General features: G+C 48.8%; 1 protein-coding gene and 1 long non-coding RNA gene across 5 annotated transcripts in view; one reads left to right on the plus strand and one right to left on the minus strand.

Annotated features, from left to right (window-relative positions):
- The window catches only part of AFAP1L1 (actin filament associated protein 1 like 1), a 60,044-nt gene extending 41,748 nt beyond the window's left edge, over positions 1 to 18,296 (minus strand). For 2 of the 4 annotated variants that reach the window (XM_049109259.1, XM_025435198.3), the window contains exon 1: positions 17,697 to 17,767. In XM_049109259.1, the coding sequence (XP_048965216.1) occupies positions 17,697 to 17,712 (16 nt within the window). In that variant the 5' untranslated portion in view covers positions 17,713 to 17,767. Of the gene's footprint in view, positions 1 to 353; positions 510 to 17,696; positions 17,768 to 18,185 lie in introns of those variants that run through there. The other 2 variants (XM_049109260.1, XM_035715617.2) reach the window with 2 other exon arrangements.
- On the plus strand, positions 1 to 25,308 carry LOC112651874 (uncharacterized). The gene is made up of 4 exons (XR_003131120.3): positions 1 to 745; positions 3,454 to 3,526; positions 23,599 to 23,694; positions 24,959 to 25,308. It is a non-coding gene; the product is annotated as an uncharacterized LOC112651874 (long non-coding RNA).
- Positions 25,309 to 26,783: the final 1,475 nt, after the last annotated feature.

Raw genomic sequence — 26,783 nt, forward strand, 5'->3', positions numbered from 1 at the left:
GGTTTGGTCTGAGACGGCTGGTTTGGGGCCATGCCTCCCACCTGCTAGAATTTGGGTTAAGGCACTCAAGCCCTCCGAGCATCACCTTCCACTTCTGTAAGGAGGAGCTCAGGATGCTCACGTGTCGGTTTGGGTGAAGCGGGGAAAGGGTCTATAAGTAAAAAATAATAATAATGGGGATCATTACGTGGGATGTTAGGCTAGCACACTTCTCTGATCTGTTATTTCAGGAAGACAGGGAGGCCAGAGGTCAGGGAGGTTATTTGGGAAGCAGGTCAGGGGGGCCTTTCTGGGGACTCTCTTCCCAGGCATCAGGCCAGGGTGACAGGCTCAGGGAAGCCCCACATCCTAACCGGTCTTTCTAGCAGTAGCTCTGTCCAGGCGTCGCCATCCTCCAGCAGAGCTCTCGCTCTGGGCACCTGGTGTCCCAGCCCTGGGCCACCAGGGAAGCCATTTCCAGACAGGAGGGTGTGGGGCAAGCCGGTGACTTCCGAGGAAATAGCTTTTGGCTGTGGGACTGGGCTCTCCCAGAATTGTTCCTTTGTCTGCAGATTCCTCCCTGTTTAGCTCACAAAGGAAATGGTTCCAGGAGGAAGTGGAAAACTGTGACCCACACATGCTCGCCCCCTCGCACAAGATGGCAGCTGCTTCCGTCCGCGGCAGCCTGCACCCTCTCCGTCCTCGGCTGCGTGGGGGGCAGACGTGGTCCTGGGAGTGGCCTGCGGTACCCGGTGATAAAAGCAAGGTAGTCTGTCTTGGTTTTTTTTTTTTTTTTTTTTTGTATATATATATTTTTTTATTGGAGTTCGATTTGCCAACATATGCAAGGTAGTATTTTTAAGCTCTTAAATGATGTTCCAGATGTTGTGCTATTGTGCTAAGCCCTTTTGCCTAGATTACCTCACTTAATTCTCATAATGACCCCGTGAGGTACAGTATTTTACATATGAACGAGTGAGGCTCAGAGAGGCCTAGTCATTTGCCTAAAGGCACACAGCTAGCAGAATCCCGATTCGAACCTAGACCTCATTCTAGAGCCTAAGATTCCAATTTCTGCATTGTAATACCTTCTGGCCGTCTTCTAACGGGGCTACCCCCAAAGCTTCTACCCCCAAAGCTTGCTGGAACCAGCAATGCACGCCTCAGGACCTTTCCCCACTGGTGTCCATTCACAGGATGGGTGCCTGGCCTGAGTGGCCTGAGGCCTAGATGGGGCGGGCTTTCTGCCTCACAGAAGTTTGAGGATCCATCCCATCAATAGCCTGCGGCAGACAAGGAGGACCTCTGGGGAGAGGTGTGCAGATAAGGTAAATAATAGTAGAGATATCCAAGAAAGACTGTGAACATTTCTGGAATGCTTCCCAACAGGTTGGGCCCTGTGCCTGACACTTTCATTTCTTTTTGTAAATAGAACTTCAGGGGGTGCCTGGGTGGCTCACTCGGGTATCTGACCCTTGGTTTCGGCTCAGGTCATGATCTCATGGGTTGTGGATCTAGCCCCGCACTGAGCCCTGTATCGGCCCGGGAGGCTTCCTGAAGGTTCTCTCCTGCCCCTCTCCACACTTGTGAGCACGTGCTCTCTCTCTCTCAAAAAAAGAATTTTTTTTTTTTAGATTTTATTTTTTTAATCATGAGAGAGAGAGAGAGAGAGATAGGCAGAGACATAGGCAGAGAGACTGGCAGGCTCCCTGAGGGGAGCCCAATGCAGGACTCATCCCAGGACCCCGGGGATCATGCCCTGAGCCAGAGACAGACTCTCAACCCAGACTGAGCCACCCAGGTGTCCCAATAAATAAAACCTTTAAAAACAAAAAATAGGGTGGCTCAGTGGTTTAGCACCTGCCTTCAGCCCAGGGCATGATCCTGAAGTCCCAGGATCGAGTCCCACGTCGGGCTCCCTGCATGGAGCCTGCTTCTCCCTCTGCCTGTGTCTCTGCCTCTCTCTCTCTCTCTCTCTCTCTCTCAATCTCTGTCTCTCATGAATAAATAAATAAACCTTAAAAAAAAACAAAAAAAATTAAAAATAAAATAAAAAATAGAACTTCAGGTGGATAAGAATTGAGTTAATCCTTATCCTTGCTTCATGAGACACCATCATCACTGGTTCAAGCATGCTCCACATTTATTTATTTATTTATTTATTTATTTATTTATTTATTTATTTATGTCATCAGTGATTTCTGCTAATGTAGTAAGCACCCACATATCTACCACTCAAAGCAAAAGCCGGGGTCCAGATGATATCCATCCTGAATGCTGTATTTGTCACATCCTTGTTTTCCCTTGTATATAGTGCTACTGCAATCAGATATAGCCACAAAAGCTTTTTACAAATCTGTAGTTGTGTCTAACTTTATTAAAAGAGCGTATAGTGTTGTAGGTAATCCTTTATGATTTTTTCTTTACCACTATACTGCTAAGATCTACCCATATTGTTGTCTGTCATGGTGTTCATTCATTGTGTTGTATGAGATACTCCATTATGGGACTATTCTCAGTGGCCACCACTCTGTGCCCACTACTTCAATCTTGGTGGTGGCCCTATATGGTGGGAGCTCTTCTTATCCCTGTTCTACTGACAAGAAACTGAGATTAGTAAGGCTAATGAACCTTCTAGAGGTCACAAGTGCCGGGTTTGAATTGTTCTGGCTTCCCGCTGTCCGCTGTGTTTTAGTGTAGAGGAAAAAACACAGGATCCAGAGCCAGAAGCTCAGGGCTCAAGCCCCACCTCCACACTTACTGGCTGTGTGACCCTGCACTAGTTGCTTCATGTCTCTGAGCCTCAATTTCCTTAACATTAAAGTGGAGTTGATGACAACTGCCCTACCCACCTCTCAGGCCTGTTGTGAGGCTCAAATCTGACAAGGTCTATGAAAAGTGAGAGCATGAAGTTTTGTAAATCAGTAAATTGTGATTATTAGTTATATATACCATCTGTTCCTCCTCTCCCCAAACAAGCAACAGACCCTCTGTAGGATTCAAGAGATGAAGAACAGCATTTCCATTCAGAAGGCAAAGGATTAGGTTGACAATCAGCCCACAGAAACCTCAGTGTGATAAAAGAACCAGAAAATCAGTAGCAGATGCACTCTTAGGAACATACTATGTATTTATCTTTGTTATGTTCAATGATTTTTTTTTTTTTTTTATAAAGAGTTACTTTTTACTCTTCCTTACCTATTTTCAATATCTGAGACCCCAGCCCAGGGCTCTGTTCATGGTATTTTCTCTGCGTGGCTTGTTCTCCAACTGCCACCAAGTACTAACTGTGTGACCTTGGGCAAGTTACTTAACTTCTCTGAGTGTCCTCATCTGCGAAACGGGGATAATGATAATACCTGCCCCTTACAGGTTGTTGTGTGGATCCCGTGGAGCATCGTACGGTGCTTAGAGCAATTCCTGATGCATACCAAGTTGACTTACTGCTAATTTAAAATCTCTCCTGCTCCCCAGATGGTGCCCACTCCTATGAGGGTTGGTTCAGATGCGACTTCCTCCAGGAGGGCAGTCCTCCTTTCCTGGACAGGTGAGGTCACCCTGTTACACCCTCTAGAGCAGATCATTTGTTCAATATCCTTCCTCATTAAACTGTAAACCATGAGGGTAGAGATGGTGTCTAGTTTAGTGTCTGTCACTGTTGTCCAGTGCCCAGCACAGTAGTGGGTACACAGCAGGTGCACTGGGGACAGATTAACTAACAATGCAGATTTTGGAGGAGGACCTCAGACTAGGGAGAAGGTTGGAAATCCTATCTAGGACACCTGTCTCCAAGAGCAGGAGGGCTCATGGCGGGGGTGAGGGGTGGGGAGGAGGAGGAGTGAACTTGTTCCTTGGGGGCCTGGGGGGCACTGGAGGCTAGACTCTGACCAGTGGGTCATGGCTCCAAAGACCACACTGTTAGGTCCACTGTATAGAACTTTCAGAGATCTGAACTAAGAAGAGAGGTGGATGTCCCTTCCAAGAGGGGTCGAGCCCCCATGGGACAGCCCTTCGACAGGGGGGTTGGGAAAGGTCAGTACAGTGGACAAGTGGGTGAGAAACACCTGGAGTCAACCCTGGGGTTTGTCTTCCCCAGCCTAGAGACCCGAGGCAGGTGACAACACCTTAGTTTTGTCATCTGTGACACAGAGATCACGAGAGTGCCCCCCTCAGAGGTTGTGGTGAGCAGAAGGGAGGCAGTATTACAGGGGCGGGGTGGGAGGCTAAAACTGCCAGCACCTGAGTCCTTCTGTAAAGGTTGGTTATCACCACTCGTGTTATTAGCAATCACTGGGGATGCAACCATCACCCGGGGCTTAGCCAAGCCATTCCAGGTTGGGGGCTAAAGGTCAGGCCCACAATGCCAGCCCTGACTGAGGCCCAGGTGGGAAGCCCCTTGTCCTCCTTTCCTCCCCTCCACTTTCCTTCCCCTGCCTGCAGAAACCTCCCACTGCCAAACCTGCATTGGGTGCCGACCAGATGCCCAGCACTCCAGTCCACGGGGCGCCCAGCCATCCTGGGGCAGGCTCTTGAGACCCTTGGGGGGTCCCTGCTCCATGGCTGGGGTGTTGCTCCAGGAGAGCGATAGCAGAAGGTCTTGGGGACGGGGGTCGTGAGCTGTGGGGAGAGCCCCAGACAAACATCTCTGCTCCCACATTAGACCAATGATTCCACACAACTCTACCTGAAAGTGGATAGAGCCTGAAGTTGTGTGTTTCTCTGTTCTTAACTTAAACACAGAGAGGAGTTAATGTTATGCAGTCTGCCGCTCGTGGGCAGCAACTAACTGGTCACCTCTTTCCAGCCTCTCCCTTCCCACTGTCACACAGGCTCACTGCCGCTTCTAATAACGTCCCCCAATGGCAACACTTACACGAACCCCCTCCTGCTCACACCCGGCTGGTCGGTAGCTCCCCAGGGCCTTGAGGCCAGTTTCCTGTGTGACACGATCACATGCGCTCCCTGTGGCTTATCCGCAATCCCTCTGTCATTCCATCCCTTCCTTGCAAGGACCAGCAGGCCAGAAGCCAGGAGCCAGAAGCCCGAAGCCAGAGGGGAAGCAGCAGAGAGGGAACTTGGATTCCATTCTAATTCATTAAGGGAGGCGATCGTTTACAAATCTGTATTTTAAGTGTTAGTTTTTTTTTTTTTAATTGAATGCTTCCTATGTGCTGAGTGCTTTCATTGCATGAATCCAATGATCCCTGTAGGGAGATGGGAGATCGTTATCTCCATTTTTAGTTGAGGAAACTGAGACTTGGGGGATTAAGTGGATGAGTAGAGCTAGGATTCAGACCCCAGGCAACATGACACTGGAGCCAGGGCTCCAGCATTAGGCTGCTTCTATTACTAGTTACAAATCCGAGCACCCCAGCCTTTCCAGGACTGGGACACACCCAGCTGGGGACCTGGAAGATGAGCCCTACTCTGTCCAAGGACCTGATTGAGGAGGCTCCATTTAACCCCTACCTGCTTCTCTGGGCTGTCGGCATGCCCACCCCTTGCATGCAGAGCACATTTCTGGGCCTTTTTTCTTTTTACTCTGGTATCTTCTCTACCTGGGTGCTGCCTCCCCAGGTTCTGAGGTTCCTGGCTAGAAAATGTCCCTTGAGCCCTCTGGTCCTTCTAATATATTCTCTGATGGCCACCGGGCAGGTATGATCTCATGTCCCCGGCATTGGTGCCTCGCTAAGAGACTCGGCTACAGGGACCCCGAGCTTCCCCTCTGGAAGCCCTCAGAGCTGCACCTGGTCGCTGGCTGGCCCTGAGGAAACACGATCGGTCTCTCTGGCTTCTCAGCACACCCTTAGATCAGTTTTCTTCTGGGTTCAAGTGGAGCTAAAAAAAAAAAAAATCCCCCTTGGTTTCATATCAGCTGCATCTGCTCTCAGCAAACCCTTCAACAAGAATGGACAGGAAGAGTAAATATTTATTCTACAAATGAATAAATCTGATTCCATCTTCAAAAGAAAGCTGCAGTATAAATTATCATAATTTCTCCATTCTAGGATGGCATTGGTTTAAAGATGTTTTATCTGCCTAATAAGAGCTTTTCTTGGGGAGGGAAAAAAAAACCCAGAAAAATGAACTAACTGATATGTCAGTTAGTGAGACATGTTCTGTTTTTTAAAAATGTGTCTTGGTATGACTGTTTTGTTTTGTTTTTTTTTTTTAATATGGTCCAATTCAATTTTCCTTTTATTCTTTTGGCTCTGGTGTTCTAAAAAAAAAAAAAAAAAAAAAGCTCCCAAGCAAGCCTTGCTTAACCACTGTGAAGCACAGCAGGTAGCAGCAATGTGTCCTGGCCACACTGCAGCCCTGTTTAGCCCCATGGGCTGCTGGGTCAGTGAGGGCCTGTCATCACCCACGCACTAATGGCAGCTCTGAGGTCCCCAAAGCCAATGGATGTGTTTTCTCCCCAGCAGAGATTATGTCTCTGCTCTGCAGACACCTCATGACCATGTTAGTAGTTCCATGGAAAGCCAACTGGGAGTCCGTCATATGACCTGAGGCAAGATGCTGCCCCTTGAGCCTCAGTTTCCCCAGTTGTAAAATAAGAGTCATAGGATTGGAGAGGTGGTTTTCAAATGCTCTTCTAATGGGAACTGTGTAGCTTCCTTAGGTGCTGCCTTGGGAATAGGAGGGACAGAATGGACTGTACCATGTTCTCATTTCCACTTCACCCCGAGCTCTATTGCTTAAGATTTTGTTTGCAAAAGGATTCTGGGACTAAAAGTAGTTTGAAAAACATGAGCAAATGGCATTCTGGGGTCCTTCCAACCCTATTCTTGAATACACACTTTTTTATGATCTAAAGGATAGAGCTTCCTTCCTGAGTTTGGACACCCTCAGAATCCTTCTTACCACAGTGCTCTAGGTAGACACTCCTAAACTCTCTACAGTCTAATCCAAGGGTTGGCAAACTTTTCCTATAAAGGACCAAATAGTACATACATACTTTAGGCTTTGCAGACCACATATGGCCTGTTACAGCTACTCAGCTCTGCTCTTGTAGTGAGAAAGCCATGCAGACAATGCAGAAGGAATGGGTGTGCCTGTGTTCCAATAAAACTTTATCTACAAAAAAACAAAACAAAACAAAACAAAAAACCAACTTTATCTACAAAAGCTGGTGGCCGGCTGGATTTGGTCCATAGGCTGTGATGTGCAGATTCCTGCCTTATAATCCCTTCGACCTGACAAAGTGAAGAAAACTGAAGCCAATGGAGGGGGCTCTAGGAACTGGGTTTGGTTGGGATCTCTGTCTCCTGGACAGTTGGTGTGCCACTGCTCACTTAGCCATGACCCTTGACCTGATTTGAACTGTGGGCATCTGGGACTACAGGTTTGAGGGAACGGTGCCTGGAAAAGACACGTGCACCACTTCTCGCTCTCAAGAGATCAGTTTTCCCCTCAGTTCTTAGAGGGCTATAAAAAGCCCCTGAGCTTGCCTCCCGCAGGACATGCTGTCGATAAATTCCCCGGAGCTGGAATGACTGCAATGTGGTGCCACATTCTGCCCCTGCTGCAGCCTGACAGCTGTGCCAGGGAGAAGAATCACGCCTGGCCGGCTCTGTGCCTCCACCCTCACTTGGGGAGAGGCTGGGATTTCCCAAATGGAATTTTAGATGGAGGACAAGCCCTGCCTGGGGCCTCTTTCTTAGCTCCAGGAGGATGAGAGCTTCTTGAATTCTAAACACCAGAACTCTGAGGACTACAGTGGGAGGAGTGTAAAGGGCAAGAAATAAAATCTCACGCCAGCTGCCTGGCCCTATCACTCACTGACGGAGGGCGTCCTCTTTCCTTCCCCTGCTTCCCAGCATCCTCTCTGCCCCCACCTTGAAACCTGGACCCAGTAAATCCTTGTAGCTTATCTAGCAACAAGGCTATAACTGACTATAACTTCCTTGGGGATGTTCCTTCCTATAACTGACTTGGGGATAACCCTCCAGCATTCAGTAAAAAACTGATATTTGGAAGCAGGCAGGTCTCCGTAAATAAACTGACCTTTCTAAGCCTCAGTTTCTTCATCTGTAAAATGGGGATATTTTAACAAATATATACAACAAATTTTTAGTTATCTACTCAGAGTAAATTACAGGAAATAACTTTAAAATGCAACAGAGGGCAAAGTCACAACAAACATTCCCATTGAGTTCCCTTGGGGGGAGAGATGGCAGTGCCCAAAAAAGAAAAGTATCACAAATATATAAATAATGATCTATGCATTGGCACACTGACATGAGCCACCTTCCTTCACAGGGAACATACTTCATGGCCTAGCAAAACTAGATTTTGTCATGAGCTTTTAATAAAAAATAATATTCATATTTTTATAATTCACATCCATGCCTTGGCTGTGATTTTGGAAAATAAAAGCTTCACACAGTATGGATACTCTTGAGTCATAACTGTAGGCAGCAGTTTTGGATGGACTTTTCACCCAGTGAAACAAATGGCATGTTTTATGTACGGAAAGGCTAAAATGCAGCAACCTCATGATTGTGTGAGCATTAAAGAGCCCCATGTACAAATGTAGACTGCCTGACTCCTGGTGAACGCTCAGTGGGCTGTTCTTATTGAACACCTGCTAGGTGTGAGACACTGGAAATGAGAAGGCAAGACCGTCTCAGACTACGGGACTCGCAGATGCATAGAAGGGGTATTTAACTTAGTGCAATGAAATCTTCTAAAAGCCAAGACTGAGGAGGGTGGTGATAACCCCAAGTCAAAGAGGAGATAGAAGGGGGATGTGGCAGTGATGATTTCATAATAGCCGAGTGATGCTGAACTGGTCTCTTTCCGGGACAGGGAATAGCGGAGACATCTTTATGAGCTTCAGTTTTTGTATCTATCCAATGGGAGATGTCTCACCTGTCCATTTCACAGGGCTTTTGCCTGAGTTGAGAGAAGCCACAGGAGAGAAATTCAGGCTAGAAGGGTCCGCAGAAAAAGGATTTTAGTGGTCAATACTCTATCTAAATATCCCCCTATTACACAGGTTCCTTCTTGCCCACAGCGATCCTACAGTGTCCGACTGCAAAGTGAGATTGGGTATGATTACCAGAGGCTCATGGGCTCTGAATGAAGCATTCACAATGCCCACCGTCCCAACACCATGCTGCAATGGATACCACTGGTAAACGTGGAAATACTTCTAAAAGTCAGAAGTGTTATAAAAATGTATGTTCTTGCTTTGCAGAGTGAGCGGCTGAGCCAGGGCTAGGATGTAGGATTCTGCTTCCGTGTCCAGACTCATGTCCACTCTGGCACTGTGTCCTGGCACATATATTGGAGATTGGTCTTCTCAGGCTAGAGTTCACACACCCTGGGAGTCCACAGCAGAGTACAGGGTGGGGTAGGGAAGGAGAAGCCCCAAGATAAACACTGGCATCTCTAGAGGTCCACTGGGCAAAGATTTTTTGGGGGGAGGGGAGGGGAATGTGTTCAGATATATTATGGACTACAATAGAAAAACTGCTTGGCATGTTAAAGATAAAGGGAGACATTTCAGAAGACTACTTTGGGTAAGAGATCCAGATCCTAGAGTCCCACTCAGCTGAAATGTATAAAAGACAGTGCTCGAGATAGCAAGAGGGAATCCTGGCAGGTATTTCGGCAGGGTCAAGGGTCGTGATAAAAGCAGGTCTCTCTGCTCACAACACAGAGCACATCAGACTCAGCTGGGAGCTTTGCAAAAGGCACAGGTACCCAAACCTCACTTCAGACCCACCCATCAGATCCCTGGGGGCATATTTTCGGTAGGCTCCACAGGGGATGATTCTGAGCCCAGCTGGAGTTCAACAGACAAATGGAGGGTGGTCCTCAGGGCAGGCTGGAAAAGGTGAGAGCAGAAACAGGAAGCTCCCATTGGATGGAGAGAAGAAGCCATCCAAGAGACATGTTTCAATAATAATCAACAGGGAAAAAAAATAAAAATAAAAAAAAACGAAAATAATCAATAATAATCAACAGGATTTAAAGTTTTGTTGGATGAAAGATGAAAGCAAAGGAAACAATGAATAATGATGAAGTCCATGTTTCTGTGTCCAGAAAGTGAGAATCACTCAAATGGAGAATCCTGGAGCTGAAAGTGGCCATATCCAGCTTTTACTCAGTGAATTTTGTAGTTTTTCATTCATTTATTCATCATCTGCACAGACATCTTTTGAGCATTTACTATGTGCCAAGCATGACTCTAGCTGCTAGGGAAAGAGCTGTGAACAAAGGTGAGAAGGGCCCTGCCCTCACAGAGCTCACATTAACAGTTAATCCCACCATTGATTAGAATTATGACAACAGCCAAGGGGTAAAAAGTGCAGGGGGCCAGGGGGCCCCTATAGAAGGGAGCTGGAGCTTGGGAGCAACTCCCTTGAGGAAGTAAGGTTTGAATAGACTTTGAAGGATGAGCAGGAGTAACCAGTTGGAGGTACAAAGACCAGTGTAAGGGGACCCCACAGCAAGAGATGGCCAAGGGCCCAAAGTAAGTTGGTAACAGTGAGGGCAGGGCCTTGAGGGTCACCACAGGGAGTATAGTTTTCATCTTAAGAACGCGGAGAATCCACTGAGGGGTTTAAGCATGATCAGATCTATAGTTTAAATTACTGTCTTTAATGCCATCAGGTCCTCTTCTTCCTGTATTCTATCCTTAAGTGCAATTTATAAGACCCAGTAAAAGTTATGACAAAGCGTATGTTTAAATAAAAGATGGATGCTTCAGGTGGAAGTCCCATTCTCTGCAATTTGCAAAAGGGTCATGCCAATAGAAGCCACTTGAATATTAAGTGACAGTCGTTCTTAGCCTGTATGATTACTGTGGTCCCCATAGGAGTTATTCTGTGGTTCCCTGATCTCTGGCCATTCTGTCCCTGGGCAACTCCAATTCTAGGAGTGAGTCATTCTTTTCATTTGTATGTTTCTCCTAGCTCAAGCCCAAATTGGCCTCTGTTGAATCTCTTGAAGAGCCTTCTGGGATGTCGTTCTATTATCTCTTCTACAGGGCTGATCCTGTGTCCCCCTTTCAAATTCTGTCTTGTTCACAAACAGCCCCATTTCCTCCAAGAGCTCCTCACGTGGTTGTGTTGTTAACAGAAAAAGAGAAACAGGAAGGGTGATCTGATTTGGTGGTGAATAAGAGGAGTTCAAAATTGGGTCACTCGGAGGTTGAGTTGACCTCCGGATGGAAACGCACCACAGGCAGGAGGTAATGCTGGGAGTGGACCCAACTCGCGGCTGAAGAGGGACACTGGGTGTCCCCATCATGGGGGCTTGGTTCTCTACAGGAGAGAGTGTAGAGAGAGGCCTGACGGTGGGGAGAGAGGGGCAAGAGTCATCAGAGAAGAAAACGCCAGTGAGCTAGAAGGGAAGATGGAGAAGAACAGTGAGCACCTGCCACAGGTCAGGCACAGGGCACTGGGTAACTATCACCACAGTCCAGTCTCCCCATTCTAGGTGTCATTCTTCCTGCTTTGCAGACTGAGGGGGCAAGACTTGGGTAATTTGCCTGAGGGTGGGGGAAGCCCAGAGGCTGTGAGCTCTGATAACAGTGGGACTGAGGGGCAGGAGAAGAGGCAGCAAAGGCTTCTGGGAGGGATGGAGCAGGGGTTATTTAACCTAGACTTATTTGACTCCAAAATCCATGCTTTCCTCATGTCCACCAAGGGGCAGAACACATTTAGAGGAGTCGATAGCAGGTCAATAGCGCTACTGAGAAGTCCAGGTGATGGGACTTAGAGGAGGTGAAAGATGAAACAGAATGGAACCTTCTGTGACACTGAAGAACGGGCTTTCCGCAGAAGGTGTGATTGGAAGGGAGAGTGCAGGCAGCACAGGGGTCGTAGGGGACGGAGCTGGAGGCTGACATGCTGACTGTGTACTTGAGAAGTCTGGTCAGGAAAGGGAGGAGGAAAATGCTTAGGGGTAGTGTGTGTGTGTGTGTGTGTGTGTGTGTGTGTGTGTGTATGCACATGCGTGCATGTACATGCATGTGCATGCAGGAGCTGTACTTTTTTGTTCAGTTGCATGTTTTTTTTAGGAGGGTAAGAAAAGTATGAGAAGCCGATGGTATCCAAACACAAGATTGTTTTTCCCAAGCAAAGATCAGAATGGAGTAATGATAGGCTTCTGGCAGAGGTTGGGGAGGGAGGAACTTACTTGGCAGGGTGCTCACCCATGTGAGAAGGGGGATTTGAAACTGATATTTGAGGGAGAGGCAGAAAAAAACTTGACTACAGTGGGGAAGCCACACACCATGGATTCTGAGTGGGATAAGGATGTGGAAGCAGCGCCCAGTGACAGCAGAAGCCTCTACAGGGAAGAGAGGAAGTTCAAATCTCATGGCCCCATATGACCACATACACCCATTGCAGAGAGTAGCTGAAATCCAAGTCATTGTATTTAATAAATATAACAGCTATCACTCCTGAATGTTTCCTAAGAGCTAGCTTACATGTATTACCTTTACCCACGACATTGCAAATGAAGTGAAACTGAAGTTCAGAGGAATTAATTTATTCAGTTCAGAAAGATCATACAGCTAGGAAGTTGCAGCCAGAACTCAAACCCTTGGGACATCTGGTTGGCTTAGTTGGTAGAGCATGCAACTCTTGATCCCAGGGCATGAGTTCAAGTCCCACATTGGGCATGGAACCTACTTAAAAAACAAACCAGAACACTTCAAACCTGCATTTATCTATTCTCTGAACCATTCAGCTTTACTCAGTCTGGACTGAGGCTGACAAAGATGATGTCACAAAACATATTTGGAAAAGATGAATATGGTTGAGTATTCCTTTCAGAAGGCCAGTAACCGATAGGAGTAGAGAAAGAACTTGGATCTCAGGGAAGAGGTAATCTGCATGGGAATGCACGATCCTAGAGGTAGAAGGTGGGTGGTGAGCCACTGTAGAGAGCTCATTCTAGGAGTAGCTACAGGTTGCTTGGCCCATGGAAGCTGGATAAGGAAGATGCGGCTTTCCTAATGTGAATCTCAAAGATGGTCCAACAGAGGCACAATAGTTAGAATGGGTTCTTCCATCATCTCTTGAACAATAAAAATCCCATTCAATGAAAAGTAGAGTTTCTGATTATTTCTTGAGTTGCCCAGCAGGCAATATGATCTCCCAAAGAACACAGACTGCAAAAGAAACTCCCATCTTGGGTTGAATTCAACTAGTTGAAAAAGAACTAGTTGTGACGTGGAAAGGAAAGGAACCATGGGGAAATCGGTGACTTCACATGAGGCAAGCAGATCAGATATAATCTTGGACATTAAGAAGGCATATTACAAAATCAGATAAAATTTAGACCAAAGGCTTTAAAGAGGGGATGGCTCGAGAAGACTGGAAAGATTGCAGAGGCAAAATTTGGAAGACACAGCCAGTCAGTGGGCACGAGTAAATAGGATGCATAAGAAATATGGACACGTCGGCATACATATTAGTATTTTACCAGTCACTCAAAGTCATCTGTCAGACTGTGGTCCAGTTATTGAGGGTCAGAGATGGATTTTCAAGGGATAAGCACCACAAAGGAGGTGCTCCAGGATATAGAGAAGACTATGATACAGATCCTGTCTTTGAGTTGTACACAAAGCTGTCTAGCTCATCCTTAAAACAGAAGAAGGACTCCAAATCTGTCATCAGAGTCAGAGCAGCTTGAGGGAGAACCAAGTGAAGCTTTAAAGATTTATTTATTAGAGAGAGAAAGAGAGAGAGAGAGAAGCAGACTCCCCGCTGAACAGGGAGCCCAATGCGGGGCTGGGTCCTAGGACGTGAAGGTCATGATGTGAGCCAAAAGCAGTTGCTTAACCAACTGTGCCACCCAGACACCCGTGCAAGTGAAGCTTTATAAAGCAATTTTATTATGCGGAATCTGATGATACAAGGCTTTAATTACAATAGCATTTACGGAGTGGGTCCCACATGCTAGGCATTGTTTGAAGCACCTTCTGTGCATTTAATATATACCACAACCCCAAGAGATAGGTATTATCAGTATTCATATTTTTTTATCCTATGAAGATAGAATTAGTTAATTTGTCCTGTAGGAGGTGGTATCTGTGGCCATCAGTCTCTTATTCTCTCTCTCTCTTTTTTAAAGATTTAATTTATTTATTCATTCAAGAGAGACATAGAGAAAGATGCAGAGACACAGGCAGAGGGAGAAGCAGGCTCCCTGCAGGGAGCCTGATGCAGGACTCAATCCCAGGACCCTGGGATCATGACCTGAGCCAAAGGCAGATGCTCAACCACTGAGCCACCCAGGTGCCCCTCTCCTACTCTCTTTGTATGATATTCATGAATTTGTAAATCCTACTGGAAGGGATTTCATTATGAGTGGTTTCTCTCTGTTCTGGCCTCATATAAATTTTCCTTTACTCATGGGAAGACATATATCCTGTGAGAAGAGAAGTCTTAATTTCCAGGTTTGTTTTTATTCTTGAGTCAGTTGACCTTGGTGCTGAGCTTTTATGCTGCAATTGCTGCTGAAGATGTGAGCAGCACAGCTGAGGTGTGAGGGAGGTACCTGGACCGGGGGCAAGAAGACATGGCATCCAAATCTTGCTCTAGGGCTTGGGCAGGTAACCTGCCACAGCAGAGGCAGTCAGCAGTAAGCTTAAGATCAGCACTTTGGTTCAAACTTAGCTCTGTCCCTTAAACAGCAACTGATTGGTGTGCCACTAGTGGCAGTGACCCAATCCTGCTGATCTGGAGTGTACCCCCTGAAATTCATAGGTTGAAGCACTAGCCCTCCAATGTGACTGTATATGGGGACAGGGCCTCTAGGGAGGTAAAGTTAAATGAGGTCATAAGCGTGGGCCCCTGATCTGATAGGACTGATGTCCTTATAAGAACAGGAAGAGACAGCAGAGAGCACTCTCTCTTCATACGTGCACAGAGCACAGAGAAGAGGTCAGGTGAGGACACAGCAAGAAGGCAGAGGTCTCGGGGCACCTGGGTGGCTCAGTTGTTGAGCATCTGCCTTCAGCTCAGGTCGTGATCTTGGGGTCCTGGGATCGAGTCCCACATTGGGCTCCCTGTGAGGAGCCTGCTTTTCCTTCTGCCTATGTTTCTGTATCTCTCTCTATGTGTGTCTCATAAATAAATATATAAAAATCTTTAAAAAAAAAAAAAAAGGTGTGGAGGTCTACAAGCCTGTCAGAAAGGCCACACCAGGAACCAACCTGGACAGCACTTTGGTCTTGGACTTCTAGTCTCCCAAACAGTGAAAAAATACATCTGTTGTGTAAGCCACCTGGTCTGTGGTACTTTGTTATACGGCCCTAGCAAACTGATACACCTGCGATGCAGGCTTTCCTAGGATGATTTCCGTGGCTATTGTTATTAATGCTCAAGTGTAGTTTCCTCCCCGGTATCTTGGGCATGACAATCCCACTCCCCACGTAGTAGTAAGTATGAGTTTGAAACTCAACCCAAGCTTCTTAAACCTTCCGGGACAATGAGACAATGGAAGTGAATGCACACACCCACCTGGGGGCTAGGGGCACACTAAAAAACGTCTGCTGGAATGCCTTTTGAAGCTCCATGTTTTATTTTGAATACGTATACAGGTTTCCATTCTAATTCAGATATAGTTTGCTTTAGTGCATAAGATATTTGCAATAATTTAGCAGGATAGACAACTTAGGAACTAGATAGACAACCTGATCTCATGTGCCCTGGCCATATGACCACTTTACTCACATTTTGAGAAGGCCTTTGAAAGTCACAAAGAACTGTTCTGATGTATATTCTCTTTTAAAAATCAACAGTATATCCATCAACTTGCAGTGCACTACCGAGTGTGCTTCATATTTCTGTTAATGAACCGAACCACTCTTCGCGAGTTCGTACTGTGTGCCAAGCATTGTGTCAGGAGAGTGACCACACGGATCCACTCCCTGCCTTCCAGAAGCTTCTACTTGGGGAGGAAAGGTAGACACAACACATATAGGGCCATGTCTAACTCTTAAAGTAATAGCACACGGAGACAAGAGGTGTTAAGGAGAAGGAAAAGTAGGCTGGGAAAGCCAGCAGCAGGAGAGAGAGCTCTAGAAAGTTTTGTGTACTAACTGGGTCCCAGGAAGTCCAGCTTCCTGGGAAGAGTGCTCAGGAGATAGCCTTCTTAAGGGAGGTGTCTGGTTATAAAACATTTTAAGCTAATTGAATTATTGTCACCCTTGGTCTGTCTAAGGAGGGCACAGTCCTCCTATAATTCTGAGTAGACCAGATGTGGATTTTTGTGCTGGGGACCAAGACAGGGACGTTCAACAACTTTCTGGAGGAGGGCACTTTTTGCTTTAGATGTACTGTGTGGGAGGTGGGTAGGGACGATTGAGGGACATTAGAGGTGCCTCTTCTCTCTGTTTCTCCTCTCTGGTGCCTATGCTGTTTGCAAACTTGTCCACGAGTCCCTTAACAGGTGAGAACTGCTTTACAAATCGGAGCCCCAGTGTCCAAAGAGCCAGACGGAAGCCCCGTCCATTTCCTGCCTCCCCAAAGGCCCGAAAGGGGAAGGTGTAAGCAGTATTTTGTGCTGGGAACAGGTGGGTGGAGAAGTCGCGCCCAGCTTCTTGAACTGGAAGCTGGGGTCCCCTAGAGCCCTGGGAACTCCTTCAGCCTGGCCTTTCCGTACTGGGAGTCGGTGCCAGCTGATCCTGAAACCTGCTCATGCACCCACCCCTGCCCCCAGTGCCCTCCTCCCTGCTTTCATACCCTCCTCCGCCCCCGCTCCTGTCCCCACCCCCACCGCCCACCTTGGGGGCCTCAGCCCAGCAAACAGGCAGATAGAGGAAAGGTGTGAGATTTTTAGGGAGGCAGAGGCATTTCCCATTGATAACAGTAACAAGAATAATGCTTCTCACGTTGGCGCAGCACTGGCCAGTGTACCAAGCGCACTCACACCTGTGATCTCTCGGCCTGGCAGCCGTGGGTGGTTGGGTGCTCCGGTGTCCCGCGCGTCCAAGCAGGCCCCTTCTCGGCAGACACACGCCTTTTGAAGTGTCCGGGCCTCTTCTTAAGCAGCCCCCTTCCCCTCCCCACACGCACGCTGCTCTCTTTTCTCCTGTGCATTTACACACGCCCTCCCTCACCAAGCTCTGAGACTCTTATCAGACACACTCAACTCCTGAAAAACCGTGGGAGCAAGACGGGGCCTCGCAGAGACCCTCGATCCGACTTTGTCATTGGTCCAGAGGGGCAGAGGGATCGGGCGCAGATGGCACCGCACAGCTTGTCAGGGCCAGAGCGGGTCTCCGGCGCCCAGGCGCGCAGCGGCACGCACCCTGTCCCCGCTCCCAAGGCCCTCGGGCAGCTGCAGGCTCGGGTCTCCGGGGGGCGTCTGGCACCCCGCGTTTGGGGGTGTACCTGCCGGCCCCGTCTCACTCTTCCAGAGGGGCATGGGTGGGAGGGGCCCGCTGGCCCCGGGAAGCCCGCGGGGCATTTTTGCAAACCGATTCACGAAGTTGACTCCGAGCGCAGGAAACTGGTCCTACACGCCGGGGGCGACGCGGCCCCGGGACGCGAGGGGGGCGCCTCTGCGGCTCAGGAGCCGGCCCCGCGGCGGAGGCACCTGCACACCCGCCCCGGCCTCCCACCGCCGCGACCCCTCCTCGCCCCCCCGCCCTCCTCTTCCTCTCGCTCCCCCCCCGCCCCCCCACCGCCGTCCTCCCTCCGCGCCCGCGCAGCAGCCGGCGCCGGCGCCGCGGCTCCTCTTACCCCGGCCTCGGTCCATGGCGCCGGCGGTGCCCGGGCGCGCGGCGCGGGTTGGCGGCGGCGGCGGCGGCGGCGGCGGGGCCGGCGGGCGGAGGGGCGGGCGGAGGGGCGGAGGGGCGGAGGGGCGGGCGGCGCTGTGCTGCGGCCCCGCGGGAGCGCCCTGCGCGCCGCCCCTCCCCCGACAGGATGCCCGCCCCGCGCCCCCGCCCGCCCCCCCGCGCCCTCCCGGAATCGGGCCGCAGCGCGCCTCGCCCCCTGCGCGGCCGGCGGGGGTCCCGGGCCCGCCCCCGCCGCGCCCCGCCGCGCCCCGCCGCCGCCGCCCCCCCGCCTCCGCTCGCCCCGCCGGCCGCCGGGGCCTACGGTCGCACCTCCCAGCGCGCTCCTTCTGCCCGCCGCCCCGACTGCCGGGACGAGCCCCCGCCCCCGCCCCCGCCCCCGCCCCCGCCCGGCGGAATCAAGCCCTCCCGCTGCAGCTGCCCCTCGTGGCCCGACCGGGGCTGTGTCGTCCGCGGCCGAGGCGTCTTCCCTGAGCACCTTCCAGTTCCAGACAGTGGACGCGGCGCTACGCTGGTGCGGCGACAGTCGCGGGGTGCGCGAAGAGCAGGAAATAATAATAATGATAGATCTCCAAAAAGAAGAGCGTCAAAGACAAGGACACACAGAGAGGGTTAAAAGGTGGACACTGCTTGGGATAGTTCCAGCTTTTGAGCTTCTTTGTGTACTAACGGATGAAACATCCAAACGGGGGGAACACACATTGTGGAGGTGAATACTTTGAGCGCCCAAAGTATAGTGCGAGGGAGGCGCGCTCTTGGCAAACCGATGACAGCGCGTGGGAAGAACACCGCTACGGCCAGTGCGGCCCAGGGTCAGGATTTAAGGTTAAAGTTGTATGAAGAATGTCAACTTCTTTCATCCCGTTATTGTGTCTCTGTGAAAACAGGTATAACTTATTTATACGCCATAGCAAATATCTAAATTTAAGACCTTTTATAAAGTGAAGTCCAAGCCCAATTGTCCTCCTAGACACCCTTCCTCCCCAAGTTGGGCCAAGGCTCTGTTTTCAGTCTTGACTAGGGAACTCCTTCAACTTAGAACATCCTGGCATTGGGAACACTTTGTGCAAAGGCAGAGAGAGGCGAGGAGCAGCTTGGGAAAGAGTATCCTGCACTTTCCTGGACTAGGGATCTTTTCTCCATGGCTTTTATGGGCAAATTGAAATTAATGCTGTCTTCCATACATTGCATGGGTTGTTTGTAGTATGTGTTAGCCCTCAGAGGAGATGTGGCATGCTGAAGAAAAACAAGGATTTGAGTCAGAAACCTTGTGTGTGAGGTCTTGCCCCACGAAGTGCATAAGACTTTCTTGCTCATCTGTGCTTTGGGAGACCTCTGATTGACCTCGTAGGGCTGTTGCGAGGGCAAATGAAATGATGGTACAAACCCACTTTATAAACCATAAATAGCTATAAAAATGTGAGCCATTATTATTTTCCAACTTCCTCTTTGTTCCTGCCTACTTTTCCAATTTGAAAAGGTCAGTTTAAATTCTAAAGCAGACAACCAACAATTTGCAAGTGGATTAAGTTCCCCAAGTTCACTGTTGGAACTCTGAAACATTGGAAACAAGGCAATAGATGGCTGTTAAGGTCCCAGAGCAGCCCATTAATATGTTTAAAAACATAACAATTCATTTGAAAGAGTAAAATATTGTAAAGTATAGCAATTATAAGACAGAGGCTCTGGTAGATTCTTAAAAAATATTTGCTAAACTTTCAAGAATTTTGGAGGTTCATTTGAGAATTGAAACAGTAAAGTCAAAAGGGCTAAGGAGAATTTATATATATCTGTGGGGTGATTTATGGAGGGGGAATAACTGAACTTTGGACTGGGAAACATGTATAAATGGGAGAACAGTCTGTGCACAGTTTGCCAAGAGTTAACAGAAAGAAGGGGCTGTGGAGGTGTAGTGGTTCTCATAATGCCCACTGGGTGGTACTGTTGACCTAGTTGATTACAGCTGGGTTGCTGTCAGGATCACTGAATGAGAAACCCTGTTTGGGGGTTTTGGACAAGGAATAACTATATATTTTTTTCTGTCCTTTTCACTTAATGGAGTCTATGGTCACCATAAAAAGGACACCATGTTTCATCCATTCACGTAGCAATATTTGTTGCATTCTGTGCAGGTTCCTATCGGGAGAAAAAACACCAAGTGGGAATGGGCTCTTGTCCTCAAGGAATATACAATCTAATAGAGGACATAAATATGCACAAAATAAATGAGTTACAGATTACTATGTGAAAAGGACCAGAGGAGAGATAAAGTCCTCTTGGAGTTCATCAAGACAAAGCAAGAATTTCTTGCCAATCATAGTGACAGTACTGGATGATGGACATTTGGGTGAGCCCACAATGGGGAGATTACATTTCAAACAGTAATTAGCAAACAGTAGGGGCAGAGCCACAGTGGGGGAGACCACAGAACGTGCCTGTAGAGCCGTTTGGTAGAGCTGTTTGGTTTGGTGTGATTGTGGGGTGCCCAGTGGTAAGCGCCAGTGAAGGACCTGGATGGTGGTTGTGGATGTCCTGTTTCCTCCTTTCCTTCCCATGTCTCTGCATGAGTGCAACCCTCGGAGAGGATTCTTATTGCTTGGTACTAGGTTTGTCTGGTGCTGTCTAAAGAGTTCTGTGTGGAGAGCTCTGGCTCTGTAAAAAGATATCAAATTTGATCCCCGTGAACAATACCAGGAAGAAAGCTTTCAACTCCCTCATGCTCCCAATCTTGGGAAAACAAATGATACTCCCCAGTCTCATTCTTAGCTTATCAGGTGGAACTGGGAAGCCCTGGGAAAGAAAAATTTGGAGGCTAAAGATTCTTTGTCCCAGTGAAAGAAACATACTCTAGTCTTCTACCTTTTTGTCTTGCCTCTAGGTCTGCTTGCATCATGGCCACCAGAGCGAACATCCATGACCCCAATCAGATCCCCCTTAAATTTTTTATTAAAGATTTTATTTATTTATTCATGAGAGAGACACAGAGAGAGAGAGAGAGAGAGAGAGAGAGGTGGAGACATAGGCAGAGGGAGAAGCAATTTCCCCACGGGGAGCCTGATGAGGGACTTGATCTCAGGATCCTGAGATCACAACCTGAGTCAAAGGCAAGTGCCCCCAGATCCCTCTTAAAAATATGGGATGAAAAAAATAAAAATAAAAATAAAAATATGGGATGGCTTCCCTCTGTCCTCAGTGTAGAGTCCAAGTTCCTTACGATGGTATTTAGGGTGCCTTCTTCACTGACCCCCTACCTCAGTGCAGATATATAGCTCAGGAGACCCTGGGAAGAGTAAGAAAAACCACAGATGGGGCATTCAGACCTGAGTTCTTGGACTGACTCTGTTGCTCTGTGAATCTCAGTTCTTCAGTTGGGTCGTCAATGTTTAATTTCCTACTAACTTCTTGCCTTGCCTCTCCTCCCCACCCAGTTCCCTGATTACAAGCACTGAGAGGGTGAGTGCTGTGTCTTACTCCCTGCTAGATCCCTACAGCTCTAGTGCCATGCTTGGCCAGGGGTGAGTGGTAGCAAGTACTGTGGAATGAGTCAATGAATACTAGCTCAAGGGCTCATGAGGCTTCTTTTAATGCTTGCATCCCAGAGGGTGCCATTTGTCACCTGGGATTGTTCGTTTGCTCACTTGTTTGCAGGGGGAAATGAGATTGCAGTGAGGTACTCTGCAAGGAAGAGGTTTCTGCCTCCCAGCCTCCTCACTGCGTGCTGCTGTGGGCATGCAGCCCAGCCCATTGGGCTTCTCCTTGGTGCAGGGCCCCTCTCCCAAGCTCCTTTGTGCAGAGTGAGCCCCAGAGCCCCTTGCTCGAGCGTCTGCCCAGGGCTGGTGGCCGGATGAAAACTTCTCTTGTTCCACTCAGTACAATATCGCCATTATGGCTCCTACCCAGGGAAATGACACATGTCTGCTGGTCCACCCTGGGCCCCGGAAAGCAGATAGAGATCTGGGTGGTGGCTGCTGGGAGAAAGAGAGAGTTTCATGGATGAAAGCCCCTCCTTGGTCACACCTTCAGGTTTCTGTTCCAGGGCTCAGGGCTCCTACCTGTTCCCAGGCCACAGGGCTCAGCTTCAGTAGTGAACAGAGTCCAGCGCACTGGTTGTGTCGGTAGGAAAAGAGCTTTTGTTTCTATGCCCAAATGCTGCATGAGGCTTGTCCCTTCTCTTTGAGTCCTTTCTCAAAAAAAGAGCACCCTTAGTTCCTCATGTGAGGCTTCCAGACTAAAGTGTCTAAAGGGCCAGCCAGGGGAGGCATGTGTGTGAGTGGCCAGGGGAGCATTGGGGTCCATGGCAAAGGAGAGCACTGTTGTCCCATTGAAAGGTCAGGATCCAGGGGCATGGGCCAGTGTGGCCAGCAAGGACATGAGCCTGGAGTGGCCGCATCTTTAGACTTTTCAGGAAAATCCAGGAATCCAGATTTTAGTGTAAAATCTCTTGATTCAATAATGTTGACAATGAATTGCAGTTGCTTGGAAACATTGCCAGATGGTCTTCTGTTGGCCCACAGCTACCTTTGTGGAAGCTTGAGGGAGATTATGGCCTCATGAAGACCTTCCAGAGAGTCTGTCCAGCTGGGCGCCTCCACCCCGAGGGCCTGGGAGATGCCCAGCCCCTAACACTGTGGCAGGGCAGGGGCTAACTCCCTTCTGAAAGGCTGCCTTGTATGCTCCATCTTCCCCTCCGTGCTGCCGGATGACATCAGGCTGCCGAAGTCCAAAGGGAATTTCTGAAGCCGGAACCAGAAAAACTTTAGAGCAGAGAAAAATCAGAGAGGTTAGCCAGGTGGTCTCCTCGTTGGTTAAGTAAGGAAACTACAGCCCAAAGCTGGGAAGAAACCTTACCTGAAAGCACACCAGGCCTAAGAGGCAGGGCCAGGGGTGGAGTCCAGGACTCCAGACTTGATGTCACCAGAGCCACTCTCTTGTCCCATAACTGTCATTTTCTACCTTTGTGGGGCACGTCGAGGGAGAGCAAGATCAAAGGCATGATCTTCAACTTCTCTGGACCCCCATGACTCATCTAAAAATCATCTGAAAATTGGAGGCAAACAACAGCTCCACGCACACAGGGCTTGTGAGGCTTCCATGCGTGCATGTAGAGTGCTTGGTGCCTTGCCCGGCACAGAGGAAGCGTTCTCCAAATTTAGCTAGCACTCTGCTTAGGGAGGTAGGTGCACAGTGGCTTCAGGTGAGACGTCCCTGAGTCGGGGTCAGGCTCTGCTATGTACCGCTGTGAAACCTTGAACAAATTACTCAAGAGCTCCATTTCCTCATCCTTAAAATGAGGGTAAAAGAAGCACCCGGAGGATTAGATGAGATATGTCAGATGCTTAATCCAGTGCCTGGCGCACTGTCAGAAGTGTGAGTGATTATTGTAAGCAGTGTGGGTTTCCTCTGAAGACTGGTCAGCGCTGCTGGAAAGGTTAAGGGATCCTGAAATCGCAGCCACCCACACACAAACCCAGGCTGCCCCCTGCAGGGGGTTTTATGTAAATCAAACCATCGGAAATGTGATCCCTCCAGCCAGGTTCCTCCTTCCTAGGGCAAGAACACCTCGTATTCTTAAACAGGAGGCTTACAGAGCTTCCAGCTCCTGCTACCCACAGGGTCTGTTAGGAGGTGGAATTTTGTGTGTATATTTTTTAAAAGGTCAAATAGTGCCACTATTTTGTCAGAAGGACAAATTGCTCGGGAAAGTTTCTCCTGGTTCAGGTGGGTAAGACCCCATCAGTGAGTTAGATAGGAAGTCACACTTCCTTTGTGTGACAATAAATTCCTTATCCACAGGAAGGCGCTGGAGACTTCCCTTGAGACTCCACTTAATGAATGTTATTTTTCTCTAGGAGCCAGCGTATTGGCCATGACTTCTTGGGTGGCAAGTGACAGCATCACAGCTCAAACCAGCTTAAGCCAAAGAAAGGAATCCATTCACTCAGAAGGTAACTGGGGAGCTGAAGGGATGAGGCTGGCAAACAGAGCCGTCCCCACTCTGTCTCCACCTCCTGACTGCCATCCTCTGCTGGTCTTCAGCAGCAGCGGGTCTCTCCCAGTCTATGGTGAAGAAGGTCCCGCCACTGAAGGCCTGCGCGTCTGTGCAGGTGGCGATTCCAGGGGAGAAAGTCATTCCCCCTTCCCTGCAGTTCTGGCCCTGGCCAGAGGGGGCGCTGGGAAAGCACTTGATCCAGGGTGCGGGGATGTCACACACACACACACACACACACACACACACACACACACCCCCCAGCCCGCTACTCAACCTGATGTACATACAACCTGATGTCCTTACCGCCCTGTGAAATAAGTGCTGTCATTCCTATTTTGCAAGCTAATTTCACCTGGTATATTAGTGTGCTAGGGCCTTCCAAACAAAATCCCACGGACTGGGGGGTTTGAACAATGGAAAGTTATTTTCTTTTATTCTTTTTAAATGATTTTTATTTATTTATTTGATATATATAGAGAGACAGCATAAGCAGGGGGAAGCGGCAGGCACAGGGAGAGAGAGAAGCAGGCTTCCCGCCGCCGGGCAGGGAATCCGATGGGGGACTTAATCCCAGGACCCTGGGAGCATGACCTGAGGGGAAGGCAGATGCTTCCCCAACTGAGGCACCCAGGTGCCCCAGAAATTTATTTTCTCACAGCTCTGGAGGCTGAAAGTCGAAGCTCAAGGTGGCAACTGAGTTGGTTTCCTCTGAGGTCACCCCCCTGCTGCCTCTTCACATGGTCTTTCCTCTGTCACATGGTGTCTCTGTGTCCTGGTGTCTCTGTGTGTCCCAATCTCCTCTTCTTATAGAGCCACCAGGCTAATTGGAGTAGGGCCCACCCAAATGGCCTCATTTAAAGGCCCTACTTCCACATACAGACACATTCTGAGGTACTGGAGGTTAGGGCTTCAGCATATGAATTTTGGAGGGGACACAATTCAGCCCACAACCCCTGCCTGGTAAAGAGGGAAGCTGAGTCTAGCCACAGAGCTCTGATGTCCCTGCTGCAGCTCATGATGGTGCCCATGAAGGCAGAGGCCCTACAACCTGGGGCAGCAGGGGAAGGGACTGTATCCAACGAAAACCTCTCAAGGTCTGAGGACATTGTGCTGGCATGACCCCTGGGGTGCAGGAGAGTCTTGGCTCTCTGAGGTGAGCAGTGGTCAGTCAGGTCCTGCTTGATCGTCGTAGTAACTTGTGTTTTCTTCTCTGTGCGCAGCATCTTCAGATTCTTTACCCTCTGGCTCCTCGAAGACCAGTCTTTGTGAAGAAACTGAGGGAATATACATCTCCTCCCGTCCTACTTCTGTCACATAGAGCGATGCTTCCCCAAGCATGGAATTCAGGTGATTGGTGGGAATGTGGCCTGGACTCGGTTGTGACAGAGACCACCACATTTGAGGAGTTACGAATTTATTTGAATTTGTATTAAAAGCATATGACTGGTCCTTAGGAATCCATACTTCCACTGATGTTGCTTAAAATAGAAATGTCAGGTATGAGTCAGTTGAAAGAAAAATATCAGGTAGACAGCGTTAAGCAAGCAAAGAATCTGTTGAACATCAAGAACGTTGTGTTGGAGTGACTGAAATTTGGGAAACACTTTTGGTCATGGGTATAGATGTCAACTTACTTTTGACTTGATTCATCTGCACACTTGGCTCTAATTTGCCCTGAGGACTTAACTGTGTGTGAGTGTGAGAGTGTGAGAGTGTGTGAGAGTATGAGTGTGTGTATGTATGCGAGACTGTGAGAGAATGAGTGTGTGTTTGTGAGTGTGTGTGTGTGACTGCAGGCCCGTGATTTCTCTTACCTGTGCTCCTGTGCCAATCATACTGGACCAGGCCAGGTGAAGAGGCGAGGGGGCTCCTGGGTGATAATGAGAGGCTGGCCCTCATCTTCATAGCCTCTGGATTTTATTTATTGAAGATGTTACTCCAGGGTTTTTGAATGGTTTGAGTGTGAGAGTGTCCCTGCATGGCTGTGTCTGTAAGTAGGTGTTTATCATTGTGTAGGCAAGATTTTCAGCAACTTGAAGTCTGATGTGAAATGAAGCATTTAAAAATTAATTCCAGGGGATCCCTGGGTGGCTCAGCGGTTTAGTGCCTGCCTTCGGCCCAGGGTGTGATCCTGGAGACCTGGGATCGAGTCCCACGTCGGGCTCCCTGCATGGAGCCTGCCTCTCCCTCTGCCTGTGTCTCTGCCTGTCTCTCTCTCTGTGTCTCTCATGAATAAATAAATAAAATCTTAAAATAAAATAAAATAAAATAAAATAAAATAAAATAAATTCCAGGGATGCCTGGGTGACTCAGCGGTTGTGTCTGCCTTTGACTCAGGGCATGATCCCAGTCTGGGGATCGAGTCCCACATCGGGCTCCTTGTGAGGAATCTGCTTCTTCCTCTATGTCTCCGCTTCTCTGTGTCTCTCAGGAATAATAATAATAAAAAAGTTAATTCCACGTGGGGTTTTCATGGAGATGGCGCAGTTCTGTGATGTTAATTACTATGAATTTTAGCAGTGCTTTCCTCTCCTTGAATTTCAAGCCCTCCTTCTCCACGTTTGGCTCTGTTCAGGGCCAGCTGCAGCTGCTGACACCTTCCACAGCTAGGCCCACGTTTCTGCTCCAGGTGCCTGGTGAGGATGACGGGCTCCAGTGCAGGTGACCGGGCTGCTTGTCCTGCTCTGTCCAGATGCTCAGTGGGCCTGTTGCTGTGGCTGCAAAATGCGGCCATTGTATTGACTTCAGGCTCTCACATTCTGTGATTTTTACGCTTTCGCGCCCCCCCCCCCCCATCATGTTCTGCTTTATTAATGTAAGGTTGCCCCCCAGTGTTCAAAAATGTCATGTGCATGGAGAAAAGTTCCCTTCTGGAACTTCAGAAAGGCTGGCACAAATGTGTTGGCATTTGTCCATAAAAGGACGATGGTTTAGAGCAGCGCTTCTCTAACCTCACCATATGTGTCAGTCACTGGCAGTCTGATTAAAATACAGATGTGGACCGAGGAGGTCAGGGAAGCGGCCTGAGATTCAGCATTTCTAACA

Source organism: Canis lupus, chromosome 4, assembly GCF_003254725.2.
Source record: "Canis lupus dingo isolate Sandy chromosome 4, ASM325472v2, whole genome shotgun sequence".
Taxonomy (NCBI): domain Eukaryota; kingdom Metazoa; phylum Chordata; class Mammalia; order Carnivora; family Canidae; genus Canis; species Canis lupus.